This window comes from Carcharhinus amblyrhynchos, chromosome 4, assembly GCF_965287045.1.
Source record: "Carcharhinus amblyrhynchos chromosome 4, sCarAmb.v2.hapA, whole genome shotgun sequence".
Taxonomy (NCBI): domain Eukaryota; kingdom Metazoa; phylum Chordata; class Chondrichthyes; order Carcharhiniformes; family Carcharhinidae; genus Carcharhinus; species Carcharhinus amblyrhynchos.
In genome coordinates this window covers 125,709,854-125,737,179 of record NC_137327.1, presented here as the reverse complement: position 1 = coordinate 125,737,179, position 27,326 = coordinate 125,709,854, and the positions used below count along the sequence as shown (strand labels likewise).

The 27,326-nt window shown below is 43.6% G+C and overlaps 1 protein-coding gene across 1 annotated transcript in view; it reads right to left on the bottom strand.

Moving 5' to 3' along the window:
- LOC145342469 (X-linked interleukin-1 receptor accessory protein-like 2) overlaps positions 1–27,326 on the bottom strand; it is a 624,731-nt gene that overhangs the window by 155,200 nt on the left and 442,205 nt on the right. Inside the window, exon 3 of the mRNA XM_080188033.1 lies at positions 21,994–22,273. Coding sequence (XP_080044159.1) covers positions 21,994–22,273 — 280 coding nt within the window. The remainder of the gene's footprint in view (positions 1–21,993; positions 22,274–27,326) is intronic.

Below are 27,326 nucleotides of genomic sequence, written 5' to 3'. Positions count from 1 at the left end.
ATTCCACTATCACAGCAGGCAGTGCATTCCACACTCCAACCACTCTCTGAGTAAAGAATCTACCTCGGACATCCCTCCCATATCTCCCACCATGAACCTTAAAGTTATGCCCCCTAACAGCTACATCCACCCGAGGAAATAGTCTCTGCACGTCCACTCTATCTATCCCCCTCATCATCTTATAAATCTTTATTAAGTTGCTGTCTTCCTCTTCCGCTCTAAAGTGAAAAGCCCCAGCTCCCTCAACCTTTCCTCATAAAATCTACAAATTTTGGATAACATTTCACATTGAGTCAACCTTTGGATTATGGGTATCAATGGTTCTCTGGCTCTGTTCAAAGCAGAAAAAGAGAGCTCTTAATGAAAAAAAAAATGATTTATTCATTTTCTCATTGCTCCTTGTGGAACCTTGCTGTGATCAAATTGGCTGCTACATTTCCAAACACAAAACAATCACAACACTTTCAAAATGCTTAATTGACTGTAAAGCACTTTGGGGCAGTACTGAGATCGTGGATAAATATGAGTTCTTGTTATTCCCAATTGCTGATTGGCAACTTTCTCCACCTCTTTTCTGCAGCACCATGGTACCTTTTGCAACATTTAGGTATAAATTATCATTGCTCACTTGCTTCAGAAAATCTCACACACCTAAATAGTTCCATTTATCAAAACTGTAAAAAAAAAACACATGCCAAGTTTCATTCCAAAATTAACTCCAGCAAAGCAAGCCTAGCGATGTTGGCAATTTTTGTATCATTATGTTTGCTAAATACAAATTTATTAATCTCACATGGAACTGGCAAACTGGTTTATTTGAAGATACAGATGAGACTTTTACTACAAAGATTCAACAAGTATTGTTAACAGGGGATTATAGCTGCAATTCTTACTGCATGCTGCTACCTAAACTGAAAGCTCCTCCGAGTAACATTTCCTGGTTACATTGTTTATATCTTGACTACTTATTCATTAGCATACCAAGCATACAATTTTTTTCATCTTCAGCTGAGATCAAGCAAGCCAGAAAGCAAGAACATTGAGATTTGCTATGACTTCCAGTATCCCACAAGTGTGGAAAGCCATCAACTGCACTCATGTGGTTCTAAAATCTCCCTGGCACTAATCAGTCCAGTTTAATATTTAAGATGTATTTAGATGTGCACTTGTGATGTCATGGCATGCACAGCTATGTATCAAGTGCTAGAAACGGGGTTCAAATAGTTGAGTGGTTTATTTTTGACTGGCACAAGCATGATGAGCCAAAGGGCCTTTTCTGTTTAACATAACACAAGAACATAAGAACTAGGAGCAGGAGTGAGCTATCTCCAGAACCTCTCCCGCCATTCAATAAGATCATGGCTGATCTTTTCATGGAGTCAGTTCTATTTACCAACCCACTCATCATAATCCTTAATTCCTTTACTATTCAAAAATGTATCTATCCTTGCCTTAAAAACATTTAACGAGGTAGCCTCAACTGGGCAGGGAATCCCACATACTCACAACCCTTTGGGTGAAGAAGTTCCTCCTCAAATCCACCCTAAATTTGTTCCCCCTTATTTTGAGACCATGCCCCCAGTTTTAGTTACACCTGCCAATGGAAACAACCTCCCTGTTTCTATCTTATCTATTCCCTTCATAATCTTATATGTTTCTATAAGATCTCCCCTCATTCTTCTGAATTCTAAAGAGTATAGCCCTAGTCTACTCAGTGTCTCCTCATAAGCCAACCCTCTCAACTCCACAATCAACCTAATCTCCTCTGTACCCACTCCAGTACCAGTATATCCTTTCTCAAATCAGAAGACCAAAACTGTACATAGTACACCAGATGCAGCCTCACCACCACCTTATCCAGCTACAACATAACCTCCCTGTTTTTAAATGCCATCCCTCTAACAATGAGGGACAAAAATCCATTTGTCTTCTTAATTACCTGCTGCACCTGCAAACCAACTTTTTATGATTCACACACAAGGACACCCAGCTCCCTCTGCACAGCAGCACGCTGCAATATTTTGCCATTTAAAGAATAGTCCATTTTGCTATTGTAGAACTCTACCTCAATGATTTTCTTAAAGCAATATCAAAACATTAGTTTGGATACAACTAAAATATTATCGATCTATATTTGATTTTTGGTTTGATTTGATTTGGTTTATTAGTCACATGTACTAACATACAGTGAAAAGTATTGTTTCTTGCACGCTATACAGACAAAATGTACCATTCATAGAGAAGGAAATGGGAGACTGCAAAATGGAGTGTTATAGTCATATTTATGGTATAGAGAAAGATCAACTTAATGCAAGGTAAGTCCATTCAAAAGTCTGACTGTAGCAGGGAAGAAGCTATTCTTGATTCGGTTGGTACGTGACCTCAGACTTTTATACCTTTTTCCTGAAGGAAGAAGATGCAAGAGAGAATGCCCAGGGTGCATGGGGCCCTTAATTATGCTGGCCGCTTTGCCGAAGGAGCAGAAAGTGTAGACAGAGTCAATGGATGGGAGGCTGGTTTGAGTGATGGATTAGGCTATATTCATGGCCTTTTGTATTTCCTTGCAGTGTTGGGCAGACCAGGAGCCATACCAAGCTGTGATACAACCAGAAAGGACGCTTTCTCTGGTGCATCTGTAAAAGTTAGTGAGTCATAGCTGACATGCCAGATTTCCTTAGTCATCTAAGAAAGGAGAAGCACTGGTGGGCTTCCTTAACTACAGTGTTGGCAGAGGGAACACCAAGTTGTTGGTGATCTGGACACCTAAAAACTGACAGTTTGCAAAAAGCTTATTTTTTCCAAGGTCTCACATGCAACCATTGGAACTTAACTCTATAACATGCATCCGATATAAGTTCTGAAGCCTATAAAATGATAAAAAGGATTTATCTGGGACACAATTGCATTCTTTTGCATCTTTTCAATAATATACTTAGAGCAGTTCCACTGAAAAATGTTCCCATTGTAATAATCTTACTCAACGCTGAAAAAACGTTATCAAACAATTACCAATTTAAGCTTTGGGCATTTCTCAACATCATTCTACCATTAACAACAAGGCTAAGCATGATCAATTCCTCTTCAATTGTTTCTTGCCAATGGCCCACATCTACACATGACACAATAATTGATGTTAGTTGACACCAAAATAGATGTTGATACAAAGGGCATCAGAAGTGTGGATTTTATCATTCACTACTCTAAGGACTTTATCTTATGTTTGCTCCTATGTGCTAGCTAAAGTCTGGTGGGAGATCTGATGAACGGTGCTGGTGCATTGCTCCTGTACGAGAACTTGCATTTTTTGTTTTCTTTACTCTTTCATGGGATGTTGGCATCACTGGCAAGACCAGAATTTTTCACCCATTCCTAGTTGCCATTGATCTGAGCGGCTTGCTGGGCCATTTCAGAGTGCAGTTAAAAGTCAACTGCATTGATGTGAGTCTGGAGTCACATGTCATATGTAGGCCAGACCAAGTGAGGACGGCAGATTTCCTCCCCTAAAGGACATTAGTGAACAGGATAGGTCTTTCTGACAGTCAAAATGGTTTCATGGCTAATAGTAGATTCTTAATTCCTGATTTTTTTATTGAATTCAGATTCCACCATCTGCTGTGGCAGGATTAATTGCCCCTTGCAATGCTTTAATTGTATTCCTGCTGCTGCTGCTGCTAGGCAAGTTGTCATCCCCTTGCAAACTTAACTCCAGGAAAAGTGGAGGGAAGGAGGGGTGGCAGGAACACATCGGAGAACCTGCCTGAGATTTTTCTCTTCCACTTTTCCTGAACTCCTGCCAAAGCTACTTCCAATGGGTTGTAAAAAGGTTGCTCGCAATTCCCCACTAAAAGCAATAGAAGCATTCTCTTCATCCACCCTTCACGTACGATCAATATGCTAAAACAAACCTTAAATCATCAATTCAGAAATGTGTGTGGTGTAGAAAAGTCTCATATAATTAAGAAAATATGTAAATGTGTTAGCTGGGATACAGTTTGTTCGACTGATTCCTGGAATCGGTGAGTTGCCTTATGAGGGAAGCTTGGAGAAGTTTTATTCGTATCCATTACAGTTCAGAAGAGTAAGAGGTGAATTTGTCAACAGCTTTAAGATTCTGAGGGAGTATTGGCAAGCTGGATGTAGAGAGGATGTTCCCTCTTGTAGGAGAATCTAGAACTAGGGGTCACTGTTAAAAAAAAGGCGTCACTCATTCAAGACAGAGACGAGAAGAATTTTTGTCTCTCTGAGGGTTGTGATTCTCTTCCTCAAAAGTGAGCAGAAGCATCCTGGGAGTTACCATTGACCAGAAACTGAAGTGGACTAGTCATATAAATACTGTGGCTACCAGAGCAGGTCAAGGACGGGAATCATTTGGTCAGAAACCCATCTCCTGACTCCCCAAAGCCTGTCCACCATTTACAAGGCACAAGTCAGGAATGTGATGGGATGCTTTCTACTTGCCTGGATGGGTGCAGCTCCAACAACACTCAAGAAACGCAACACCATCAGGACAAAGCAGCCTGTTTGATTGCTACCCTCTAATTGCCAACTCTAAATGCCACCACCACTGATGAACAGTGGCAGCAGTGTGTACCATCTACCATCACTGTAAGAACTCATCAAAGTTCCTTTGACAGCACCTTTCAGACCCACGACCACTACCATCTAGAAGGACAAAAGCAGTAGATACCTGGGAACACTATCTCCTGATGATTCCCCCTCAATCACTCACCATCCAGATTTGCATATATATCTCCATTCCTTCACTGTCACTGGGTCAAAATCCTGGATCTCCCTCCCTAACAGCAATGTGAATGTACCTACACCTCAAGGACTGTAGCAGTTCAAGAAAGCAGCTCATCACCACCATCTGAAGGGTAATTCGGGATGTGCGATAAATTCTAGCCTAGCCAGCAAAGTCCACATCTCATTAGTGGATGAAAAAAGGAGGGGTTTTGAATATTTTGAAAGGTGAGCAATGTTCTTGATTAACAAGTGGGTGAAAGATTATCAGTAGGAAGGAATATGGGATTAAGGTTACAAGCAGATAAGCCATGAACTAATTGAGAGACATCTCTTTAATGATATATCTGGATATAAATTGTCCCATTGGGAAGACGCAGCATGGGTTCATGAAGGGAAGGTCATGTTTGACTAATTTGGTGGAATTATTTGAGAACATTGCATGCACAGTGGATAATGGGGAATCTGTGGATGTGGTGTACCTGGATTTCCAGGAGGCATTTGACAAGGTGCCGCACCAAAGACTGCTGCACAAGATAAAGGTGCACAGTGTTACGGGTAATGTATTAGCATGGATGGAGGATTGGTTAACTGACAGAAAGCAAAGAGTGGGGGTAAATGGGTATTTTTCTGGTCGGCAATCAATGACTAGTGATGTGCCTCAGTGTTGGGACCGCAATTGTTTACAATTTACATCGGCAATTTGGAGTTGGGGTCAAGTGTAGTGTGTCAAAATTCACAGATGACACTAAGATGAGCGGCAGAGCAAAGTGTGCAGAGGTTGCTGAAAGTCTGCAAAGGGATATAGATAGTCTCAGTGGGAAAGGGTCTGGGAGATGGAGTACAATGTTGATAAATGTGAGGTCATCCTTTTTGGTAGGAATAACAGCAAAATGGACTATTACTTAAATGTTAAAAAATTGCAGCATGCTGCTGTGCAGAGGGACCTGGGTGTCCTTGTGCAGGAATCACAAGGAGTTGGTTTGCAGGTGCAGCAGGTAATTAGAAGGAAAATGGAATTTTGTCCTTCATTGCTAGAGGGATGGAATTTAAAAGCAGTGAAATTATGTTGCAGCTGTATAAGGCACTGGTGAAGCCACACTTAGAGTACTTTATAAAGTTTAGGTCTTCTTACTTGAGAAAGGATATTCTGGCACTGGAGGGAGCGGAGAGGAAATTCACTAGGTTGACTCCAGAGTTGAGAGGGTTGGCTTATGAGGAGAGACTGAGTAGACTGAGGCTATACTCATTGGAATTCAGAAGAATGAGGGGAGATCTTATCGAAACATATAACATTATGAAGGGAATAGACAAGATAGAAGCAGGAAGTTGTTTCCACTGGCGGGTGAAACTAGAACTAGGGGGCATGGCCTCAAAATAAGGGGAAGCAGATTTAGGACTGAGTTGAGGAGGAACTTCTTTACACAAAGGTTTGTGTATCTGTGGAATTCCCTGCCCAGTGAAGCAGTTAAGGCTACCTCACTGAATGTTTTTAAGGCAAGGATTGATATATTTTTGAACAGTAAAGAAATTAAGAGTTATGTTGAGCGGACGGGTAAGTGGAGCTGAGTCCACAAAAAGATCAGCCATGATCTTATTGAATGGTGGAGTAAGCTCAAAGGGGCAGATGGCCTATTCCTGCTCCTAGTCCTTATGTTCTTATGAATGGCAGAGCAGGCTCGAGGGGCCAAATGGCCTACTCCTGTTCTTAATTCACTAATTTATATGCATGTATATATAAGTATTACTTTTAAGTTGCTGTAGGAAAACTCTTTAAGCACAATTTTTTAAAAAAACTGGTAACTTAAATATACCCAAAATATTTATTAATTATGTTACATCCATATACATTTATGGATTAATTTCTCAAGCCGTCTGCTGCCCAGGGGCGTTGCATTGTTTCCACTGACTGGACATTATAACTACAGGTTTATTATTTAAAACTTATTTATATATTAGTCATAAGTAGGCTTACATTAACACTGATGTGGAGTTGCCGGCATTGGACTGGGGTAGGCAAAGTAAGTAGTCTCACAACACCAGGTTAAAATCCAACAGGTTTATTTGGTAACACAAACATTCGGAGCGTTGCCCCTTCATCAGGTAAGTCACCTGATGAAGGGACAATGCTCCAAAAGCTCATGCTATCAAATAAGCCTAGTTGGATTTTAACCTGGTGTTCTGAGACTGTACATTAACACTGCAATGAAGTTACTATGAAAATCCCCTCGTCGCTAGGTTCAGGTACACCAAGGAAGAATTTAGCATTGCCAATGCACCTAACCAGCACATTTTCTGGATTAATTAACTTATTTGAAAAATTGTGACATTGTGTTCTACCAGGAGAGGGATAAGATATAGGACTGTAAAATGGGGGATTGAATTACATTTATGTACTCCAGCCTCTAATAATCTCCCCGAAGAATGCGCCCATCTTTAAAAGGATGCCTCACTGGACAAAAGCTGTCCAGTTTCGGGAAATGAAAATCTTGCAATCAGCATAATTATTTCAATCTCAAAATTGGAAAGAGCTACACAAGAACAATGCGTACCATTCAGCTCATACAGTGCAGTACGGTGAAAAGTTATATTAAAAGTGTTGTCACCTGTAGGAATCGTAATTGACAAAGCATTTAATTTACTCAGTATTTCCAATTCCAAGTGTTCACACTGTGCAGGAGAAAAGAAATAAACTGAAATGACTGGGACAATTGTACAGCATTCCAGTTCAATGTTATTGAATATAGCCAGGTAAATATAATAGAACGCTCTGAAATAAAATTGAAGAGTGCTGGCTACACCCGGCAGATCTGATAGCCTCGAGATAGTTAATGTTTCGAGTCGCATCTGACTCTGAAGAGCCATATTTGACTCACAATGATAATCCTGCTTCTGCAGATGCCAAACCAGCTAAGTATTTTGGCACTTTTAAAAAAAAATTATAAAAGATGTAGAAGCCATTGAGAGGGTCCAGAGGAGATTTACAAGGATGTTGCCTGGATTGGGTGGCATGCCTTATGAGGATAGGCTGAGAGAGCTTGGTCATTTCTCTTTGGAGAGACGAAGGATGAGAGGGGACCTGATAGAGGTGTATAAGATGTTGAGAGGTATAGATAGGGTGGATTCTCAGAGGCTTTTCCCCAGGGCTGAAATGGCTGCCACAAGAGGAGACGGGTTTAAGGTGCTGAACAGTAGGTACAGAGGAGATATCAGGGGTAAATTTTCACTCAGAGGGTGGTGGGTGAGTGGAATCTGCTGCCATTGGTGGTGATGGAGGCAAATTCGATAGGGTATTTTAAGAGACTTCTGGATGGGTACATGGGACTTAATAGGATTGAGGGTTATAGGTAAGCCTCGTAGGTAGAGATATGATCGGCGCAACTTGTGGGCCGAAGGGCCTGTTTGTGCTGTAGTTTTCCTATGATACTATGATTCTTAAGTTTATTCATTCGTCACAAGTAAGAATTACATTAACACAGCAACTAAGTTACTGTGAAATTCCCCTAGTCGCCCAAGTTCAGGTCAATGCACCTGACCAGCACGTCTTTCAGGCTGTGGGAGGAAACCGCAGCACCTGGAGGAAACCCACACAGACATGGGGAGAATGTGCAGTCTCCGCACACACAGTGATCCAAGCTGGGAATCGAACCTGGATCCCCGACACTGTGAAGCAGCAGTGCTAACCACTGTGCTACCGTGCCGCCCTCTACCTTCTATCTTTAAGTGGAGTTTTCCTACTCTACCCCAACCCCCACCCCTTCCCCATTACCCTCACAATACAATGGTATATTTTCTGACAGTGGGGAGGCTTTGATCCCACCAGTGTCTATGGGATTTTGCATGTCCTGCAGCCTCGATGGTCAGGGAATGTGAAACGGCGGGGGTGGGGGTAGTGGGGAAGGGGGGATTGCTGTTGGTGGATTGGAAGGTCCCCCAACCTACTTCCTCTGATCAATGCCAGCATCACCCACCCCACCCCACAACAACTGTCATCACCACTCTCTTTCCCACTATGCAGATGTCTCCCTCTGCCCATGGTGCTCCCAGTCTGGTCCACTCCTGGCTCTGTCCCTGGCACTGGTTGGCACAGCCAGATTGGCACCAGCGTGGCAGTAGCAAACTATGCCAGTTCATTGCCTGGCTATGCCCCTCTCTCCCAGAGCCACAACTCACCTACCTTAGCACCCCAGAGGTTCCCCATGAGTGGTTCACATCTGGGTGAACCTGTTGTTATCCTTGCCAATGTGATGTCATGTTGGTGCAGTTTGAAAATATGGCAAGGTGGGATCATATGTCTTTGATTATACTCAAATGTATTAAACGTATTCTAATCAGGTTCAGGCCCATTATGATCAGGTTGCCAGAGAGGGGTGGCACAATTTGGAAATCACAGCCAGACTTGCAAAAGTGCAGGCTCAGGATCGTCCCCCAGTGGCTGCGATAAACTCAGTCTGACACCAGAGGAAGGTCATGTTACCCAGCTCTTGGGTGTGAAAGATATTGGATTTGTACCAACAGTCAGAGAGACCACCAGAGGGGCAATAGCCTTATGTAACTTCTTCCTCTGGTACTTCTCCCATCAGAGCTGACAATGTGTGATTTAAAAACCCAGCAGAAGACTTGCTGCAAACTAAGAGTTCTTGTCGGAGGATTCAGAAACTGCATGCCTGTCTCTGAGAATCAACTGGCCATGATCACAGACTGTTTCAGTGAGAAATTCAAATAGCAGCAACTTCTGTGGAAAGCGACCCTTCAGCTGCGAACAAACATCTAGGCAATCTGGCTATTCATACTTTACTGATTGTTCTTGTTATCTGGTGGAGTTTTATACAAACATAAGAAGTAAGAGTGGGGAGGGCCAATCAGCCCTGCGAGCACACTCCAAAATCCAGTGAGATTATGGCTGATCAACAACACTGCATGGTGGTACAGTGGTTAGCACCACTGCATCATAGCATCAGGGACCCAGGTTCGATTCCCAGCTTGGATCACTGTATGTGTGGAATTTGCACATTTTCCTCGTGTCTGCGCAGGTGTCCTCTGGGTGCTCTGGTTTCCTCCCAAGTCAAAAGATGTGCAGGTTGATTGGCCATGCTAAATTGCCCCTTAGTTTCCGGCGGTTAGCAGGGTAAATCCATGGAGTAACAGGGATAGAGCCTAGGTGGGATTGTGGTTGGTGAGTCAAATGGCCTCCTTCTGCACTGTTGGGATTCTATGATCAACATCCTATCCCTCAATGTTTTTAATATGTAAAAGTCTATCAATCTCAGTCTTGAGCATACTCAAGGACTGAGCTACGCTTTAAGATCTGATATTGTGCACAATTTTATTTATTTCTCCAATTGCTTGGGGCATTGTTTGCGTTGTTTCTTCCGTTAATGAGGAGTTGGACTTCTTGAAACATTTTAACCCTTTTGTTAATATTTTCTGCATCTTCGCCTGAGTTAGCCTTAGCAATAAAATTAACTCTTTAGTTGGTAACTTAAGGATCTCGGCCAGCTAATGTCTTCCATCGAGCACAGTTAGCAATATCACATTTTAGAAAAAAGATCAAACTCTGTTCTAACCCACCCAGGAGTGGGGCAAAAGGGAGAAGTCAGTTCAACCATCCTAACCTGATTATAACAGCACCTTGCAGAACAATCAACATTCATAATGGCTGGAATTTTCTCCCTGTTCATTCCAGCGGGATTCTCTGGTCCCGCTGCAGTGAACGGAGATTTGACTAAACACCAAATTCCCCACCCTTGCTTGCAACAGCAATCGGGTGTGAATGGTGCAAACTTCCAGCCAATGTGTTTCAAAGTCAACAGCGACTATATTATATACGTTATCCAAAAGCACTGACAAAGCCAATGAAAAATTTGGTTTTATAACATTATTTGTCACAAATTGGATGACAAGCATAGGCTGGAATTTTCCGGTCATTCCCGTCGGTCAGCACAGTGGCACAATGGTTAACACTGCTGCTTCACAGCACCAGAGACCTGGGTTCAGTTCCCGGCTTGGGTCACTGTCTCCGTGGGGTCTGCACATTCTCCCCATGTCTGAGTGGGTTTCCTGCAGGTGCTCCAGTTTCCTCCCACTGTCCAAAGATGTGCAGGCTAGGTGTATTGGCCATGCTAAATTCCCCTTTAGTGCCTAGCTAGGGTAAATGCATAGGGCTATGGGGACAGGGTCCGGGTGGGATTGTGATCGGTGCAGACTCGACGGGTTAAATGGCACTCCTTCTGCACTTTAGGATTCTATGATTTCCACCAACTGCAAACCCCCACCATCGGCTTGCCAGAGACAGGTGTGGAGGGGTATGCGCACTAGGAGAGCCCAGTTGACAGCAGCGGGACCTGATGATCCTGCCACTGGCTAATGGGGAACCATCTCTGCTGCCAAATAAGGCACAGAAAATCCCACCTATCTTAACACCTCGATAAAGGATGATGAATATAAACAATTACTTTCCCAACCAGCTACTAATATGCAGAGCGTAAATATAAAGTAGCAACAACCTATTGTGCAGTATCAAGACAGAGGGTGCATTAAAAAAAGAAATTTTTTAAAGTTTATTTATTAGTTACAAGTAGGCTTACATTAACACTGCAATGAAGTTACTGTGAAAATCCCCAAGTCGCCAGGGGGTTGATACGTGACCTCAGACTTTTGTATCTTTTTCCTGACGGAATAAGGTAGAAGAGAGAATGTCCAGGCTGCATGGAGTCTCTAACCGGCGCCTGTTTGGGTACACCGAGAGATAATTTAGCATGGCCAATGCATCCAACCAGCTTTCGGACTGTGGGAGGAAACCGGAGCACCCGGAAGAAACCCATGTAGGCATGGGGAGAACGTGCAGACTCCACGCAGACAGTGACCCAAGCTGAGAATCGAACCCAGGTCCCTGGCACTGTGAGGCAGCAATGCAAACCACTGTGCCACCATGTACCGTTTGTCCTTTCATGTTAGAAGATACAAGGGCATATTCCAAGGAGCTCAGTAATCACAAGTCGGGTATTATGAGGAGAATGCATGCCTCAGGAAGCTTGTAATAATTCCCAATCACTTAATGAAAATCTTGTTCATTGCTCTGTCTGCTTCAGCGTTGAGCTCCAGCTTTTACAGTAAGCAATTCTTCCACACGACCAAAACTGCCAAAGGAATTAGTAGTCCCATCAACCACATGGAAGCTAATTTCCTCTGTTCCTCAGGGTTAGTGCACAGCTAATTGAGCATCGAGGTGTAGTAATTATATGCATTAGTGCTAATGTAGTTGGTGGGGGGGATGGGTGGGGGGGCGGGGGGTGGTGCAGGCATGCTACTAAAATTCCTGCAGGAAATCATTGTTCATCCATTGAGACTCAGCTTAGAGTCAGAGAGATATAGAGCAATACAGCATGGAAGCAGGCTCTATGGCCCAACCGCTCCATGCCGATCATCGTGCTCTCCCAGCTAGACCCAAATGTTATGTGTAATCTCTGTCTACACTTCCTGCTGCCTCAAAAAAGCAGCCAGTATAGTTAAGGACCCCACATACCCCGGACATCTCTCTTCCACCTTATTCCATCAGGAAAAAGATATAAAAGTCTGAGAACACGTACCAGCCAACTCAAGAACAGTGCCGCCATCAGGCTTTTGAATGGACCTACCTCGCGCTAACTTGATCTTTCTCAGAGGACACAACCTCAGGCTAAAGGGACGATCCTTTAAAACAGAGATGAGGGGGAATTTCTTCAGCCAGAGAGTGGTGAATCTGTGGAACTCTTTGCCACAGAAGGCTGTGGAAGCCAGGTCACTGAGTGTCTTTAAGACAGTGATAGATAGGTTCTTGATTAATGGTGGGTCACAGGTTAAGGGGAAAATGCAGGAGAATGGGGATGAGAAAAATATCAGCCATGATTGAATGGTGAAGCAGACTCGATGGGACGAGTGACCTAATTCTGCTCCTATATCTTATGGTCTTGAACACAAAGAATGTAAGTCACCGATTTTAACCCTCCGATGTGCGAGCAATTTCCAATTGGCTGATGCTGTTGTCAAAAAGTCATGATAAAATGGAGAGCGAGGACATGTAGTAATTGGGAATGTGTTCTGGTGGTTGTATTTTTTTTTAAAAACAAACTATTTAAAAATGGAAACTGTTATAGAAGCAGGTTGGCTGGGTTGGTGGAACTAGTGTCTCAATCTGCTGGTAGCCTAGCAATACTGTAAACAGATGTTTTTCTAGGGCAAGTTGGTAACAATGAGGATAGAACGTCAAAGATGGAAGCAACATTGTTAGAAGCTTAAAGGAAGTAATGAGATGTGGATTTCACAATTACATCCTAAAAGGTGAACTCATGAATGAAGGCAATTAAGAGTGATTTCTGAGGAGGTGAGTTCAGATATGGAAAGCTCCAGAATGGAAAAACAGTATATCAGGGTAAGTTCTCCCTACGTAGGTTCGCTGTTTTTGAGAATTCAGCCCACGGCAGAAAGCAGTGACAACTCACAACAAGCTGTGCTTAGAGAAAAGCCTATTTGAGAAACTAGTTGTACTGTTACAAGTTGGAAGCAACCCCCAAAAATATAAGGGCCTGGTATGTTAACTACTACTGGATTTTGCCTATCATTTTAAAACCTCTAGGTTGTTATTCAGTGAAGTTAATCTCTGAAATTAGGAAAATAGAGGGCCAACCAGAAGAGGACTAGCCTAGCAGTGCCAAGGGTTGAGGCCTGAAGGGACAGGCATAAGACGAAGGACATTTGAAGGAGCACATTTGGCAATCTCACAGTTGGTTTTCATTCACTTGGAGTTCTAATAGAGGTGAGAGGGTCTTTATTGGTCAATAGATAGGGGAGGGTCAGTATGGTTGTTTGGGAATTGGGGAACCCTCATCTCTGCGGAGCCGGCCTTGTTGGCTTCTTTAGGTCCCGCATGTCTCTTTCCTATAACATCACCCCAATTTCCAAAGGAATGGGGTGGCACAGTGGTTAGCACTGCTGCCTCACTATGCCAGGGACAAGGGTTCGATTCCCAGCTTGGATCAATGAATGTGTGGAGTTTGCACATTCTCCCCATGTCTGCATGGGTTTCTTCTGGGTGCTCTGATTTTCTCCTACAGTCCAAAGATATGCAGATTATGTGTATTGACCATGCTAACTTGCCCCTAATGTCAGGTAGACCAGCTAGAGTAAATGCATGGGGTTATGGGGATAGGGCTCGGGTGGGATTGTGGTCGGTGCAGATTCGATGGGCCAAATAGCCTCCTTCTGCACTTTAGGGATTCTAAGATTCTATGAATGTCCATGTATGAGTGGATTGTGATATGGGTCGCATCAACTCACCACCAGGAACTTTCCTGCCAGGGACAACACCTAAAAATGTACGGGGAGAATTGCGCCCACTGTTTGTAGCCATTAAGGTCACTAACCTTCTTATTGTGTGAGTTATCATTTAATAAACACTTATTTTATTCAAAATCATCACCAAAACATCTGGGATATCCCTCATTGACCTTCACATCTTTCCTCACATTATCCTAAATTGCAAAGGCCTTCAAGTTTCTCTTCAGACAATTGGAAAACCCTAGCGTTCAACATCAGCTTTGCCCTCAGCACAGTTCTGCCCATTTAGATATCTCAGCCAGCTCCATCTGTACTTGTTACATTCTTCCTCTGGTCACTCTGTCTCCTGGTTTGGTGACCATAAATCTGCTAAATTTGCACTGAGCTTCCGAAGCCAGATCATTCATTTAAATTATAAATATTGAAAACAGAGACAGCCTAATCGGTAAACATATTCAGTGCTTTCAGGACTTTCTCTCGATAGTCCCAACATTACTTTTTCAAAAAGAACCCCACACCTTTTACCCTTCAGCCAGTTCCTTGTGCATTCCCCAGGGACAATTTGATCAAACTTTTCAAGATATCAAGGGGAAAAGATAGGGTTGGTTGAGATAAATAATTTCTGTCAGTTGAAGAATCTATGACAGAAGATATAGCCAAAGAATTAGAGCTAGTTCATCTTAGAAGTCAGCGTTTGTCAAAAGAAGTGCTGTCTTGGGTGATGGAGAGGTAACACCTGCACCAACATGTTGGAAGGCCTTTGATAACTCATGAATTTTGATAACCTTCTTCATTTTAAGGATATGAATAACTGAAGTCACTGACAGAGAGCATGAGAGGAAGGTTAAAGAATACCATAGACATAGAAACCCTATGGTACAGAAAGAGGCCATTTGGCCCATCAAGTCTGCACTGACCACAATCTCACCCAGGCCCTACCCCATATCCCCACATATTTACCCACTAATCTACATATCTCAGGACACTAAGGGCAATTTTAGCATGGCCAAACAATCTAACCCGCACATCTTTGGACTGTTGGAGGAAACCGGAGCACCCGGAGGAAACCCACGCAGACACGAGGAGAATGTGCAAACTGCACGCAGACTGTGACCCAAGCCAGGAATCGAACCCAGGTCCCTGGAGCTGTGAAGCAGCAGTGCTAACCATTGTGCTACCATGCCATCCGTGGGATGGAGAGAAAAGTATGATGGACAGGATTCTCCAGCCTGCGGGAATCCCAATGCCCTACAGAATGGGACGTCAGGCAACAGTTGGGATTCCTGACAGGTTTCAAGGATCTTGGGATTTAATCGATCTGTGCCCGTGGCCCCAATTGTGTTCCCATCCAGAGGTGCAGAAGAGAAACAGTGATGCTCGCGAACATCCAACATTGAGGCCCTATGCTTATCATGCGAGAGGATGGGATTATGAAAACTGGGCCATAGAATCATAGAGTCGTAGAGTTTTACAGAATGGAAACAGGCCCTTCAGCCCAAATTGTCTATGCTGCCCCTTTTTTAACCCCTAAGCTAGTCCCAATTGCCCGCATTTGGCCCATATCCCTCTATACCCATCTTACCCATGTAACTGTCCGAACGCTTTTTAAAAAGACAAAATTGTACCTGTCTTTATTACTACCTCTGGCAGCTTGTTCCAGACACTCACGACCCTCTGTGTGAAAAAATTGCCCCATGGATGGGTGGGTGGATTGTTAAAAACCAAGCAGATTTTGGCAATGCCCTGAGGGCTGAAGAATTGTAATATCTTCTGTGGTTCCTGGAAGGGTTTTGGGAAGGGTGGTGGGGGAGGGGGTGGTTAGGGGAGGGGGGAAGTGTGGGGGGTGGTGGAAGACCAGAATTCAGTCAATATTAATTCCCAGGTCATGCAGCTGATCACGACTTCCAGGTAGTCACCCAAACTGCCTCAGATAACATAGAGTGTTGCTCATCCAAGAGGTTTCAGCAGGCAACCTTCTTCGTCTGCGATGGGCCCTCACTTATTCATCCTCTCATTCTTTCTCTTGGAACCTGCCCCATTGAGGAGACTGCAATCCCCAGGGGTGACAGCATGTCAAGGAGCAAGGCTGGGCTATGAGGCTGATAGGCGTGGGGTCATCCAATGCCCACCATTTTCACCAGATCGTGAAGCAATCCATTGGTGTTGGGAAGGGAGGGCTGATGGGGCATTGGCCTCACCGTGCAAGCTCGCTGATCACTGTACAGGGACAATGCCCTGGAATGCAGCCTCCAGATAGGGAGGATGGAGAGCAAAGATGGATAACATTGCTGACTGTTTCTCCCTCTCCCTTTTCCATGTCCTCACAGAGAGATGATGAATTTTTGTTTGGAGCCAGGCCAACTCACATTATTGCTGACTGGCGCCAGGCCTGCAGGACAGCACCAGTGTTGGGGTACCAGTCAAAAACCCCAAGGTGCGTTATGACTGGACCCCTTTCCTATTTTGGCATAAGTGTGAGGATAAGATGTTTCACTTCAAGCATGATTCTATTGACACACTGGGAAGCTTTTATCAAAACAAACTTTATTTAACACAGTTTCACTATCATGAATGAATTAGGATCATAGAATGCCTACAGTGCAGAAGTAGGCCATTTGGCCCATTGAGCTTGCACCAACCACAATCCCACACATGCCCTATCCCCATAATCCCACTTATTTATCCTGCTAACCTCCTGACACTAAGAGGTAATTTAGCATTGCCAATCAACCTAATCTGCACATTTTTGGACTGTGGAGGAAATCAGAGCACCCGGAAGCAGCCCACACACACAGGTAGAATTGGCAAACGTCACATAGTCACCCAAGGTCAGAACTGGACCCATTTTCCGGCGCTGTGAGGCAGGAATGCTAACCACTGCGCCATTGTGCTGCCCTTATAAGACCATAAGACCATCGGTTATAAGACATTGGAGCAGAATTAGGCTCCTTGGCCCATCGAGTCTGCTCTGCCATTCAATCATGGCTGATATTTTTCTCACCTTCATTCTCCTGCCTTTTCCCCGTAACCCATGATCCTTTTGTTAATCAAGAACCTATCTATCTCTGTCTTAAAGACACCCAATGACCTGGCTTCCACAGCCTTGTGTGGCAGAGTTCCACAGATTCACCACTCTCTGGCTGAAGAAGTTCCTCCTTGTCTTTGTTTTAAAGGATCGTCCCTTTAATCTGATGTTGTGCCCTCTGGTTCTAGTTTTTCCTTCTATTGGAAACACCCTCTCCAGGCCTTGTACTCTGTCCAGCCCTTGCAGTATCCTGTAAGTTTCAATAAGATCCCCCCTCATTCTTTTACACTCCAACAAGCACAGGCCCAGAGCCCTCAACCGTTCCTCATACGACAAGCTCTTCATTCCAGGGATTATTCTTGTGAACCTCCTCTGGACTCTTTCCAAGGCCAACACATCCTGCCTTAGATACAGGGCCCAAAACTGCTCACAAATCTCCAAATGGGGTCTGATCAGAGTCTTAAACAGCCTCAAAAGTACGGTACATCCCTACTCTTGTAGTCTAGCCCTCTTGACATGAACGCTAGCATTGCATTTGTCTCCCTAACAGCTGACTGAGCCTGTACATGATCCTAGACTGAGGCAGAAACCAGTTACAATGAGGCCCATTCTGGCACCAGGAGCATCATCGAGGGGCACGTAATCTTTCCAGATATGTGGTTCCACTGTTTGGATCGCTCTGGCAGTGCTTTTCAAAACAACTCCCAGAGGGCATTGAAGATCATTGTCTACGTGCCACACAATTTTGCCTACATGGTGGCAGAGGAGGTGATGGAGGAACAGATGTTCTCCGAGGAGCAGGGGGAGAATGAAGATGAGACCAAGAAGCTGCAGAGGAGGAGCCCAAGGAGGACCCGCAACTGGTGGACATGCTCCTGGACTGCAGAGAACAGGAGGCCCTCATGGTCTCCAGATGTGCCGCCTAGAGGAAATTATATCCAGCAGCTTTACTGCCTCCCTACCCCTCCCTCCCACCAAGCCCTTTATCCCCAAACCTTTGTCCTTTCCTCCCCTCCCTCCCAACCCTTGTCTTCCCTCCTCCCTCTCAACCATGCGCGAATCACTCCCATTTTAACGGCACTTAGCGTCTAAGCTGGAGAATTCCACCGGATAGAGAAGAGTGATTGCTGAGAGAGAGACCTCGGGAGTCACTGAGGGCTAATCAGTGGACAATTTCACTGCTAATAGGTGGATTCCCTGCAGAGAAACTCCAGAGTGCTATTATTAAGTGCATGTTTAATTAATGTCAATAATAGTTATCATACGCTTGACAAATTACAAATACCTGCCCACAGTGCTGTTAATTTGACAAGCGAGTTACCTGTAAGATCATCTAATCATGGACAATAACCATTTGTGCTTTGTTTTCCTATGTCTTCCCTCCTCGGTTCCCCTTAAGTTGATCACGTTCCACGTGAGAACAGACCTCATTATTAACACACTCCGGATGGTGCCCATTTCATTCATGGATTGGACAGAGAGCATGAGGAAGCTGCTCCACTCTGACTGTGTTTTATCTGCCCTTTATCAGCAGGGGTTAACAGATGATGATCAGGAACAGTAACCTCTTTGGGATTAAACGTTATACAAATCCTTTCGCTGAAAACCCATTAGGAGTGTGCTTTATCATTCTGAATTGAGGCTGCCTGCAAGAAGCAGACTTGCACTGAATTTGATCTGCAACAATGACAGAATTTTGTGTGTGGAACTAATTGATGTGAACCGAACAAGAGTCTAATAATATGTTGCCTGTGCCTTAGAATGTATAAGCACAGAGCTGTGCTGTTTCCCCACCCCATACCTTCACAGTACAGCAAGTAAGAACATCATACACACCTACTTTTACGCTGCAACATCATAAGACATAGGAGCAGAATTAGGCCACTCGGCCCATCAGGTCTGCTCTACCATTCAATCATGGCTGATATTTTCCTCATCTCTATTCTCCGGCCTTTCCCCATGACCCTTGATTAATAAAGAACCTATCTATCTCTGCCTTAAAGACACTCAATGACCTGGTCTCCACAGCCATCTCAGGCAAAGAGTTCCACAGATTCACCACCCTCTGGCTGAAGAAACTCCTCCTCATTTCTGTTTTAAAGGATCGTCCCTTTCGCCTGAGATTGAGTCCAACACCAAAATGGCTCTCCCTGCCACAAGGCATTCTGTGCAAGACTGCTCATTACAAAATGCACACTATCATTATGCTAAAATCAAGTGTAGTTTTAAAGTTTCCTTATCTGTGCCACAGTAGGCTTACATTAACACTGCAATGATGTTACTGTGAAAATCCTCAAACCGCCACACTCTGAGGCACCTGTCCGGGTACACTGAGGGAGAATTTAGCATAGCCAATGCAGCTAACCAGCACGTCATTTGGACTGTGAGAGGAAACTGGAGCACGCAAAGGAAACCCATGCAGACACGGGGAGAACACGCAGACTCTGCACAGTAACCCAAGCTGGAAATCGAACACAAGTTCCTAGGTGCTGTGAGACAGCAGTGCTAACCACTGTGCCCCCGTGCCGCCCACCAATTTAATTGAACTGCTCTGGTGATAATGTGATGCTGTTTAGATCCAAGTGAATTCTTCAGCTGCAACATAAGACAACAAGAGATCTCAAAGGCAGAGGTTTTGAGCGGCACCTCACATTCCCACTTCATGGCTGTCTAATGACACTCACGAGAGGCTCTCCTTGGTCTTGTGGTGGGGAGATTTGAGGTGGGATGGGGACAGGAGAGGAATCCACTCCAAGCTTGATTGTTTTTTTTTCAATTTATATGCTTTAACTTTCAATGGAATCTGTGATATCTGACTCCATGCTGCCAGTTCTGCTTCAAAGCACGCTTTGGAAACAGTTCTTCTCTTTTGTCTTTTACTACACTTCTGCTTTTTTTATGGGAAAAAATTTGATTGAATTAAGATAGCTATTTACTGGTGGTTTCTTGATGGCTAACAAAGCAATTTTCCTCTTAGCTAAAAGAGACAATCCCTGTTGTTGTGCAAACGTTTCCTTGTGCACTGAATTTGGTGTAGAGATGCACTGTCACAAAGTAAAACAAAACGGACACTGGCGCCCCACGTAACGGTGGCACAGCGGTTAGCTGTGCTGCCACACAGCGCCAGGAACCCAGGTTCAATTCCGACTTTGGGTGACTGCACATGTGGAGTCTGCACTTCCTCCCTGTCTTTGTGTGGGTTTCCTCTGGGTGCTCCGGTTTCCTCCAACACTCCAAAGATGTCAATTTGCCATGTTAAATTGTCCCTTAGTGTCAGGATGACAAGCAGTGTAAATACGTGGGTTGATTTGTGGGAGGAGGTGTGTAATAGGACCTGGTTGAGAAGCTCTGTTGGAGAGTTGTCGCAGGCTCCATGGCCTCCGTCTGCACTGTAGGGGTTCTTTGATTCTAAACTAACATTTGTACCACAAGGGAGTTTTCAGTCAAGATTAAACATGTTCTGACAAAGCTAAATGAATCATGAATGTTCTTGGTCTTTTTGAGAATTCCCAATCAGGTTTCTCACATCAGAACTCAAATTACATCTTATGAACTAAAGACAGGAATACAATTTGTGCTGGTTTAAAAGCACAACTCTCACACTTACAACAATCATTTAGCTAACGTTTAAATATTAATTAATTAATATTTGGTTAACTGAAGCAGGAAGCCAGTCAAACCAAAACTTAGCTAAGCAACGGAGAATCACCTCTTAAATACATATGCATGGCTGGACTCTGCATTCATTGGTACATGATCTCACCCATTTCTCTCGATGTCTCCTTTTTTCTCCCTAAATAATGGAACTGAGATCTCTGGTTGAAGACAACAGGCTGCTGCAGCCTTTAAATCAGCTTCTCCTACACTTCTTTCCTTTTAGAGAATAGCTCCACCCTCAGCAATTTTCTCCATAGCGACCTTGGGGCATTCTTGCTTCTAAAAGCCTGTCAGCTGGGGCAAAAGTTCAAACGTGGTTTGAAACACAGTCAGGCATACTAACCCTAACCAAAAGTAAATAAACCCTGAATTCACCTTGAACTGAAGCCAAAACTACATTCTGAAACCTTAATATAATCCACAGCAGAGACTGTTATAATGATAGAGAGAAAGGGAAACTGAGAAAAACATCAGGGTGTACCTGTCATAGCCACCAAACATGGTCAATGAAAAGCAATTCTTCATAACTGCAGCAACCTTTGGAGTGTTGGCATAAGATATGATACTCTGGTCAAAATATTTACCTGTATAGCCTGTCAAAAGTTGTCTTATTCAAATAAATGTTGTGTCCCAACAGACTGAAGGCTGAATAACATGTTACATTTAAACATTGCGCACCTGCAGACCCAGAGAGCATGTTTTCTCAATGTGGGACATTGCCCAGCATTCTGGGGAAGCCAGTCACGCTCAAGACTGTGTGAGGAGACCTAAGGTCAGTCGAAATCTGGGACACATCAGGAGGGCAAATGGGTTTGATCATCCAGGAGCAGACAGGGTCAGAGCACTGGGCTACTTATGAGCAGCGTGACAGGACACATAACAGCACATGTTAAATACGGCCTCTTTGCCTTTGCCCCACTGAATCTTTTATGACATGAATAATGTGAAAACACACATTACATATGTATATATTCACACATATAATGGACGAAGGTTTTCCCTCTTGTCTGTTTCCCTTTAATTATATGATACTTGTGCAATTTTACTGCATTCATTAGCACCAAGACATTATCCACCAGTCCGAAATAATGTTCAATTAAAGTTTAATCAAAGTACTTTCAAATATTTTAATCCATCCTCTATTGCCATGCAAGAATTACCTATTTTGTTTACTATTGATGGAATACTGTCAAATGGTAACAAATCTGCAACAATCTGGGTTCATTACGTGTTGAGCAACATTAACTTCCCCTTACCTTAATACGCAAGTGTAGAATCCATTATCCTGTAATTCTGCTGAATGGAACCAAATTGAATCCTCTTCTTTGCTTATTCTGCGTCCAGCAAAAATAATTGGCTCTTCTGAGTCTCCTTGCCCATTATTTTTGTACCACATTAGACTGAGTCCTGAATTCTGTGCCATGCTGTAGTTAGTCCTGATGTATCCGTAGAAGAGTGCACATTTCACACGTACAGGCTCTCCTGCCAGCACCATGTACTTCTTGAGATCCACAGACCAGTCGATGCAAACGTCAACTGCAACAAGGGAATAAAAATTAAAAGAAAAACGCGTTAGACGGTAGATTTTCATTGTCCATCAGATACCCTCAATGGCTGACTGAATCGGAAGGGTGTGTAGCTGGCCCAAGATGCTCATTTAAGACCACCCTGTTACTGCAGTGAAAGTTGGCATTTTCTGTTCACTTAAATAAACAAAATTATGATCATTGCAAAAATGCAACTTCTGAACATTGTATAAAACATTCTGCAAGAAAGTGAACAGAGTATGTGTAAATTATATGGAAAAAATGGCACTTTAACAATTATTTCATCATTAAGATATCCTCATATCTTGTGCATCAGATGCAGGAACTAAAATTAAAGCATGGATGAACATTTGATCAAACAATTTGCTCTTTATCACTTGATCCATCTTTTTCTGATCATATATTTATAATGGTGAATCCTATGTTTAGGTAACGCTTTGAGAATACTGAACAGAACACAATTAGCGACTGCCTCGATGCGAGTGTGCGTTCGTACTTTGACTCAAGCAGGAAGAATGTCAAGCCTTAAGGAGAGCGAGATCTGGTTCTCGCTCTAACCCAACCCACCTGTTTTTGGGAGTTAAGGTTCATCCCGACACGCAGTTACTTAACAGAAGAATATTGGACTTGGGAGCAGGAAAATGATTAAACTTGAAGACCCAACCTCCACTACCTTCTTGGAAAAAAATTCCACACTCTAATAACTCTCTGAGAAAAAAAAAATTCTTCTCATCAGTTTTACAGTGGTTAGCAATGTTGCCTCATAGCACCAGCCAGAGTTCAGGGTTAATTCCCAGCTTGGGTCACTGTGCAGAGTCCCCATGTCAGCATGGGTTTTTTTCCAGGTGCTCCAGTTTCCTCCCACAGTCCAAAGCTGTGCTGGTTAGGACATTGGCCCTGCTAAATTCTCCCTCAGTGTACCCGAATAGGCACCAGAGAGTGGTGACTAGGAGATTTTCACAATAACTTATTTGCAGTGTTAATGTGAGCCTATTTGTGACACTAATAAATAAGCTTTAAAAAGAGACTTCATATTCTTAAACTATGTCCCAAAGTTCTAGTATCCCCAACATCTTCCCACTTTTTACCCTATCTAGTTGCTTCAAGATCTGAGATGTTTCAATAAATCACCACTCATTCCTCTAAACTCCAATGCTTATTGGCTGAACTTGTTCAAACATTCTTCATAAGATAAGCCCTTCATCTCAGGAATGAGTTGAGTGAGTCTTCTGTAAAGTGTTTCCAAAACAATTATATCTATTTTGAAATAAAAGTAAGGTTTATTTATTAGTCACAGGTAAGGCTTACATTCACATTGCAATGAAGTTACTGTGAAAATGCCCTAGCTGCCACTCTCCGGCACCTGTCCAGGTACACCGAGGGAGAGTTTAACATGGCCAATTTACCTAACCTGCACATCTTTGGACTGTGGGAGGAAAGCCGTGCAGACACAGGGAGAACTTGCAAACTCCACACAGACAGTGACACAAGCCAAAATCGAAACAGGGTCCCTGGTGCTGTGATGCAGCAGTGCTAACCACTGTGCCACCATGCTGCCCCAGGACGAAGTTGGTCACAGTACTCCAGATGTGCTCTTAGCAAGACTTGTGCAGCTGTATCAAAAAATGCCCACTTCTATATTCAATTCCTGTTGCAAAAACGCCAACACTCAATTTGCCTTCCTAACCACTTGACCAACCTATATTCTAACTTAATAAGATTCATGTACCAAGATACCAGGTCCCACTGTAACACAAAGTTCTGCAATTTCCCTCCATTTAAATAGTACACTGCTTTTCTGTTCTGCCAAAATGGACAAGTTGACATTTCGCCATGTTATATTCCACCTGTCAAAGTTTTGCCCATCCACCGAATCTGTCCATTTCCCTTTGCAGACTTTCTACCTCTTGACAATTTGTCTACCCACCACGTTCCTTGAATAAAGGGATGACCTGACTTACTTTGCAATCCAATGAGACACTTCCAGAATCAAAGGAATTTTACAAGATTGCATCTATTATCTGTGCAACTACAAATTTTAAGATCCTGGGAAGCTGTCAACCTTTTGGTTTAAACATTTTCCCAGAAAACTTCCCTTGGTGATGGAGATTGTATAAAGTTCATCCCTCCTGATCATCTCTTGATTTTTTGGGGAATATTTCTGCTGTGAAGACAGACACAAAATCCCTCTTCAAGGCCTCTTTCATACCTTTGTTCATTATCAATTTCCAAGACTCACTTTCCAGAGGAGCAACACCAACTTTAGTTGCTCTTTTCCTTGTAGTATTCATTAATGCTCAGACGATAGTTGGAAAGACAGTCAACTTTCACATTTGCAAGGGTTCCAGTGAAACCGTGGCTGGGGAACATGCTTTTGAATAGGATTCAATGACGTAGGTTCCAGACATGCCGGCAACATTGGTTTGGGCACTATTGTGGTACCTGTATACACGAGACGGGGGAGCCTCTGAGCAACATAATAGTCAAGAGACTGCCCCTCAGTTCAATCCGAGGTACCATTCCCACACGGTGTGTTCCTGACATGCCCACCCAGAATTTTAAAGGGAGGCCTTCCAGCCCTGACACATCAGCAGCTCTCTGGCCGAGGAGGGAATTGCCGACTTGTGATGGAATAAGAGAGAGTGGGAGGGGTGGCTTCAACATGAGAAAATGGTGAATAACCAAACAGTTCCCATGCAATGGGTGATGCGGTATGCAGAGTACAAAGTGCAGGCAAGTGAAAACTCAAACCACGAAAGAACGAGTGGACTTTTGGAATGATGCAAGCTACAAAATTCATCAGGAACACAGAGGGATAAGGAAAAGCAATACAGAGGTTTGTAGCCTCATGGCTGCCCTGAAGCAACACACTGGCTCCCCCAATCCCTACATGTCTACTATATGTCTTCAGGCTGTCTCCTGCCTAACAGAGGACTCCACCCCACGCCCCCCGCCCCCCCACTCCCCCGCCCCAGGTGACAGCCCACTCTGAAGCCCTCTTCTGCTGTGTTGCTCTCAAAGGGACAATCACCACAACTTTACTGCACATCAAAACGTTTCATGGGAGTCAGGAAAATTCCTAGCTTGGCTCATTCACCTCAGAAGAAAGTACCCACAAAGGCTTTATCTTCACTGTTGGGGAGCAAGCTGGAGTCGAGTCAGCTGACTGAGGAATAAGTTTAGACGGAGCCCTAGGAATTTGCATATGTGGGGGGCGGGCTGTTTAAAAGGCTCACCTTGACACAGCTGGACTTTGTCCCAGAAAAATAAAAACACAAAGGCCCATCAGCCCACACTCTTCATATTCCCTCGGCCCCCCCCTCCCCCCCAAATACTCCCATATTCCATCCATGCCACCCCATACCTCACCCACCCGTTATAGCTCTTCATGCTCCCTATGCCTAACTCTGCCAGTCCACCCAATCCCAATGGCCCTAATGCATCCAGTGCCTAGCCCTACTCTTCCATGCATCCATATGGGCCATCATGCCCCCTACTCTAAGCTATGACACATTTTTAAAATTCATTTACAGGATGTGAGTATCACTGACTAGACCAGCATTTACTACCAATCCCTAGTTGCCCTTCAGAATGTGGTATTGAGCTGCCTCCTTGAACTGCTGCAGTTTCTGAGATGTAAATACATTCATGGTGCTGTTAGGGAGGGATTTGCAAAATTTTGACCCAACGACAGTGAAGTTACGGTGATATATTTCCAAGTTGGAATGATGAGTGACTTCGAGGGGAGGTGTTCCCAAGTATCCGCTGCACTTGTCCTTCTAGATGGTTGTGGCTGTGGTTTTGGAATTCAGTGTTGCCGCTGTTCGTCAGTGAAAGCCATACTAGTGTCAATCATCTGAACCCTTTAAAACATCAATAACTACAAACCCTTGAAACCATTGAATATTGTGTAAATAATCATTGTGAAATTGGAAGAAGAGATCAGCAAGTCTGAGTTGTCATTCAAATAATGTTTTCCTGGGGCATAGGTGTTTCAACATTGTAATGGTTGTCTGGGATCCCAGTGAGGATTTGTGGTTTTTGTCACTATAGGCTCATTGGTTCTACAGTGTGCATCATGAGGCAACGTACATGGAAGGGCCATAACTTTGCACAGGTAGCTTAGGAATAGGGATCCTGCATCACCCTGACTTGGTGAAACCCCAGCGCCTTGTCTCTGCACTGAGAATAATTCTGAATAATGTATGTTGACCGTCAACTCAAATTAAACTATTTCTGAGCAATCTCAGTTTTAGATTTCTATCCTCGGTATAACAAAACATTTAACGTAAAAATTTCATTCGCTTTCTTAGAAGTTCTGTCTAAATATTCATATATATACCCTCCAATTTCACCTTTCTTTACATTTTCACCATGCATGGTTAATTTTACACCGACCTCCAGAATTCCGAGATGGGTCAACAATGAACACTCAAAAGCCACAAATCTGCAGTCTCAAATTGTCACTGCACTATTTCACTGAATGTCCAAACATGTCCAAATGAGTCATAGAGGCTTGCAACGTGGAAACAGGCCCTTCGGCCCAACTTGTCCATGTCACCTTTTTTTTAAACCCCTAAGCTAGTCCCAATTGCCCGCATTTGGCCTATATCCCTCTATACCCATCTTACCCATGTAACAGTCTAAATGCTTTTCAAAGGTCAAAATTGTACCTGCTTCTACTAGCCCCTCTGGCAGCTTGTTCCAGGCACTCACCACCCTCTGTGTGGATAAATTGCCCCTCTGGACACTTTTGTATCTCTGTCCTCTCATCTTAAACCTTTGCCCTCTCGTTTTCGACTCCCCTATCTTTGGGAAAATATATTGATTATCAAGCTGATCTGTGCCCCTCACTATTTTATAGACCTCTATAAGATTACCCCTCAGCCTTCGACGCTCCAGAGAAAAAAGTCCCAGTCTATCCAGCCTCTCCTTATAACTTAATCCATCAAGTCCCGAATAGCATCCTAGTAAATCTTTTCTGTGCTCTTTCTAGTTTAATAATATCACTTCTGTGTTGGGTGGCCAGAACTGTACACAGT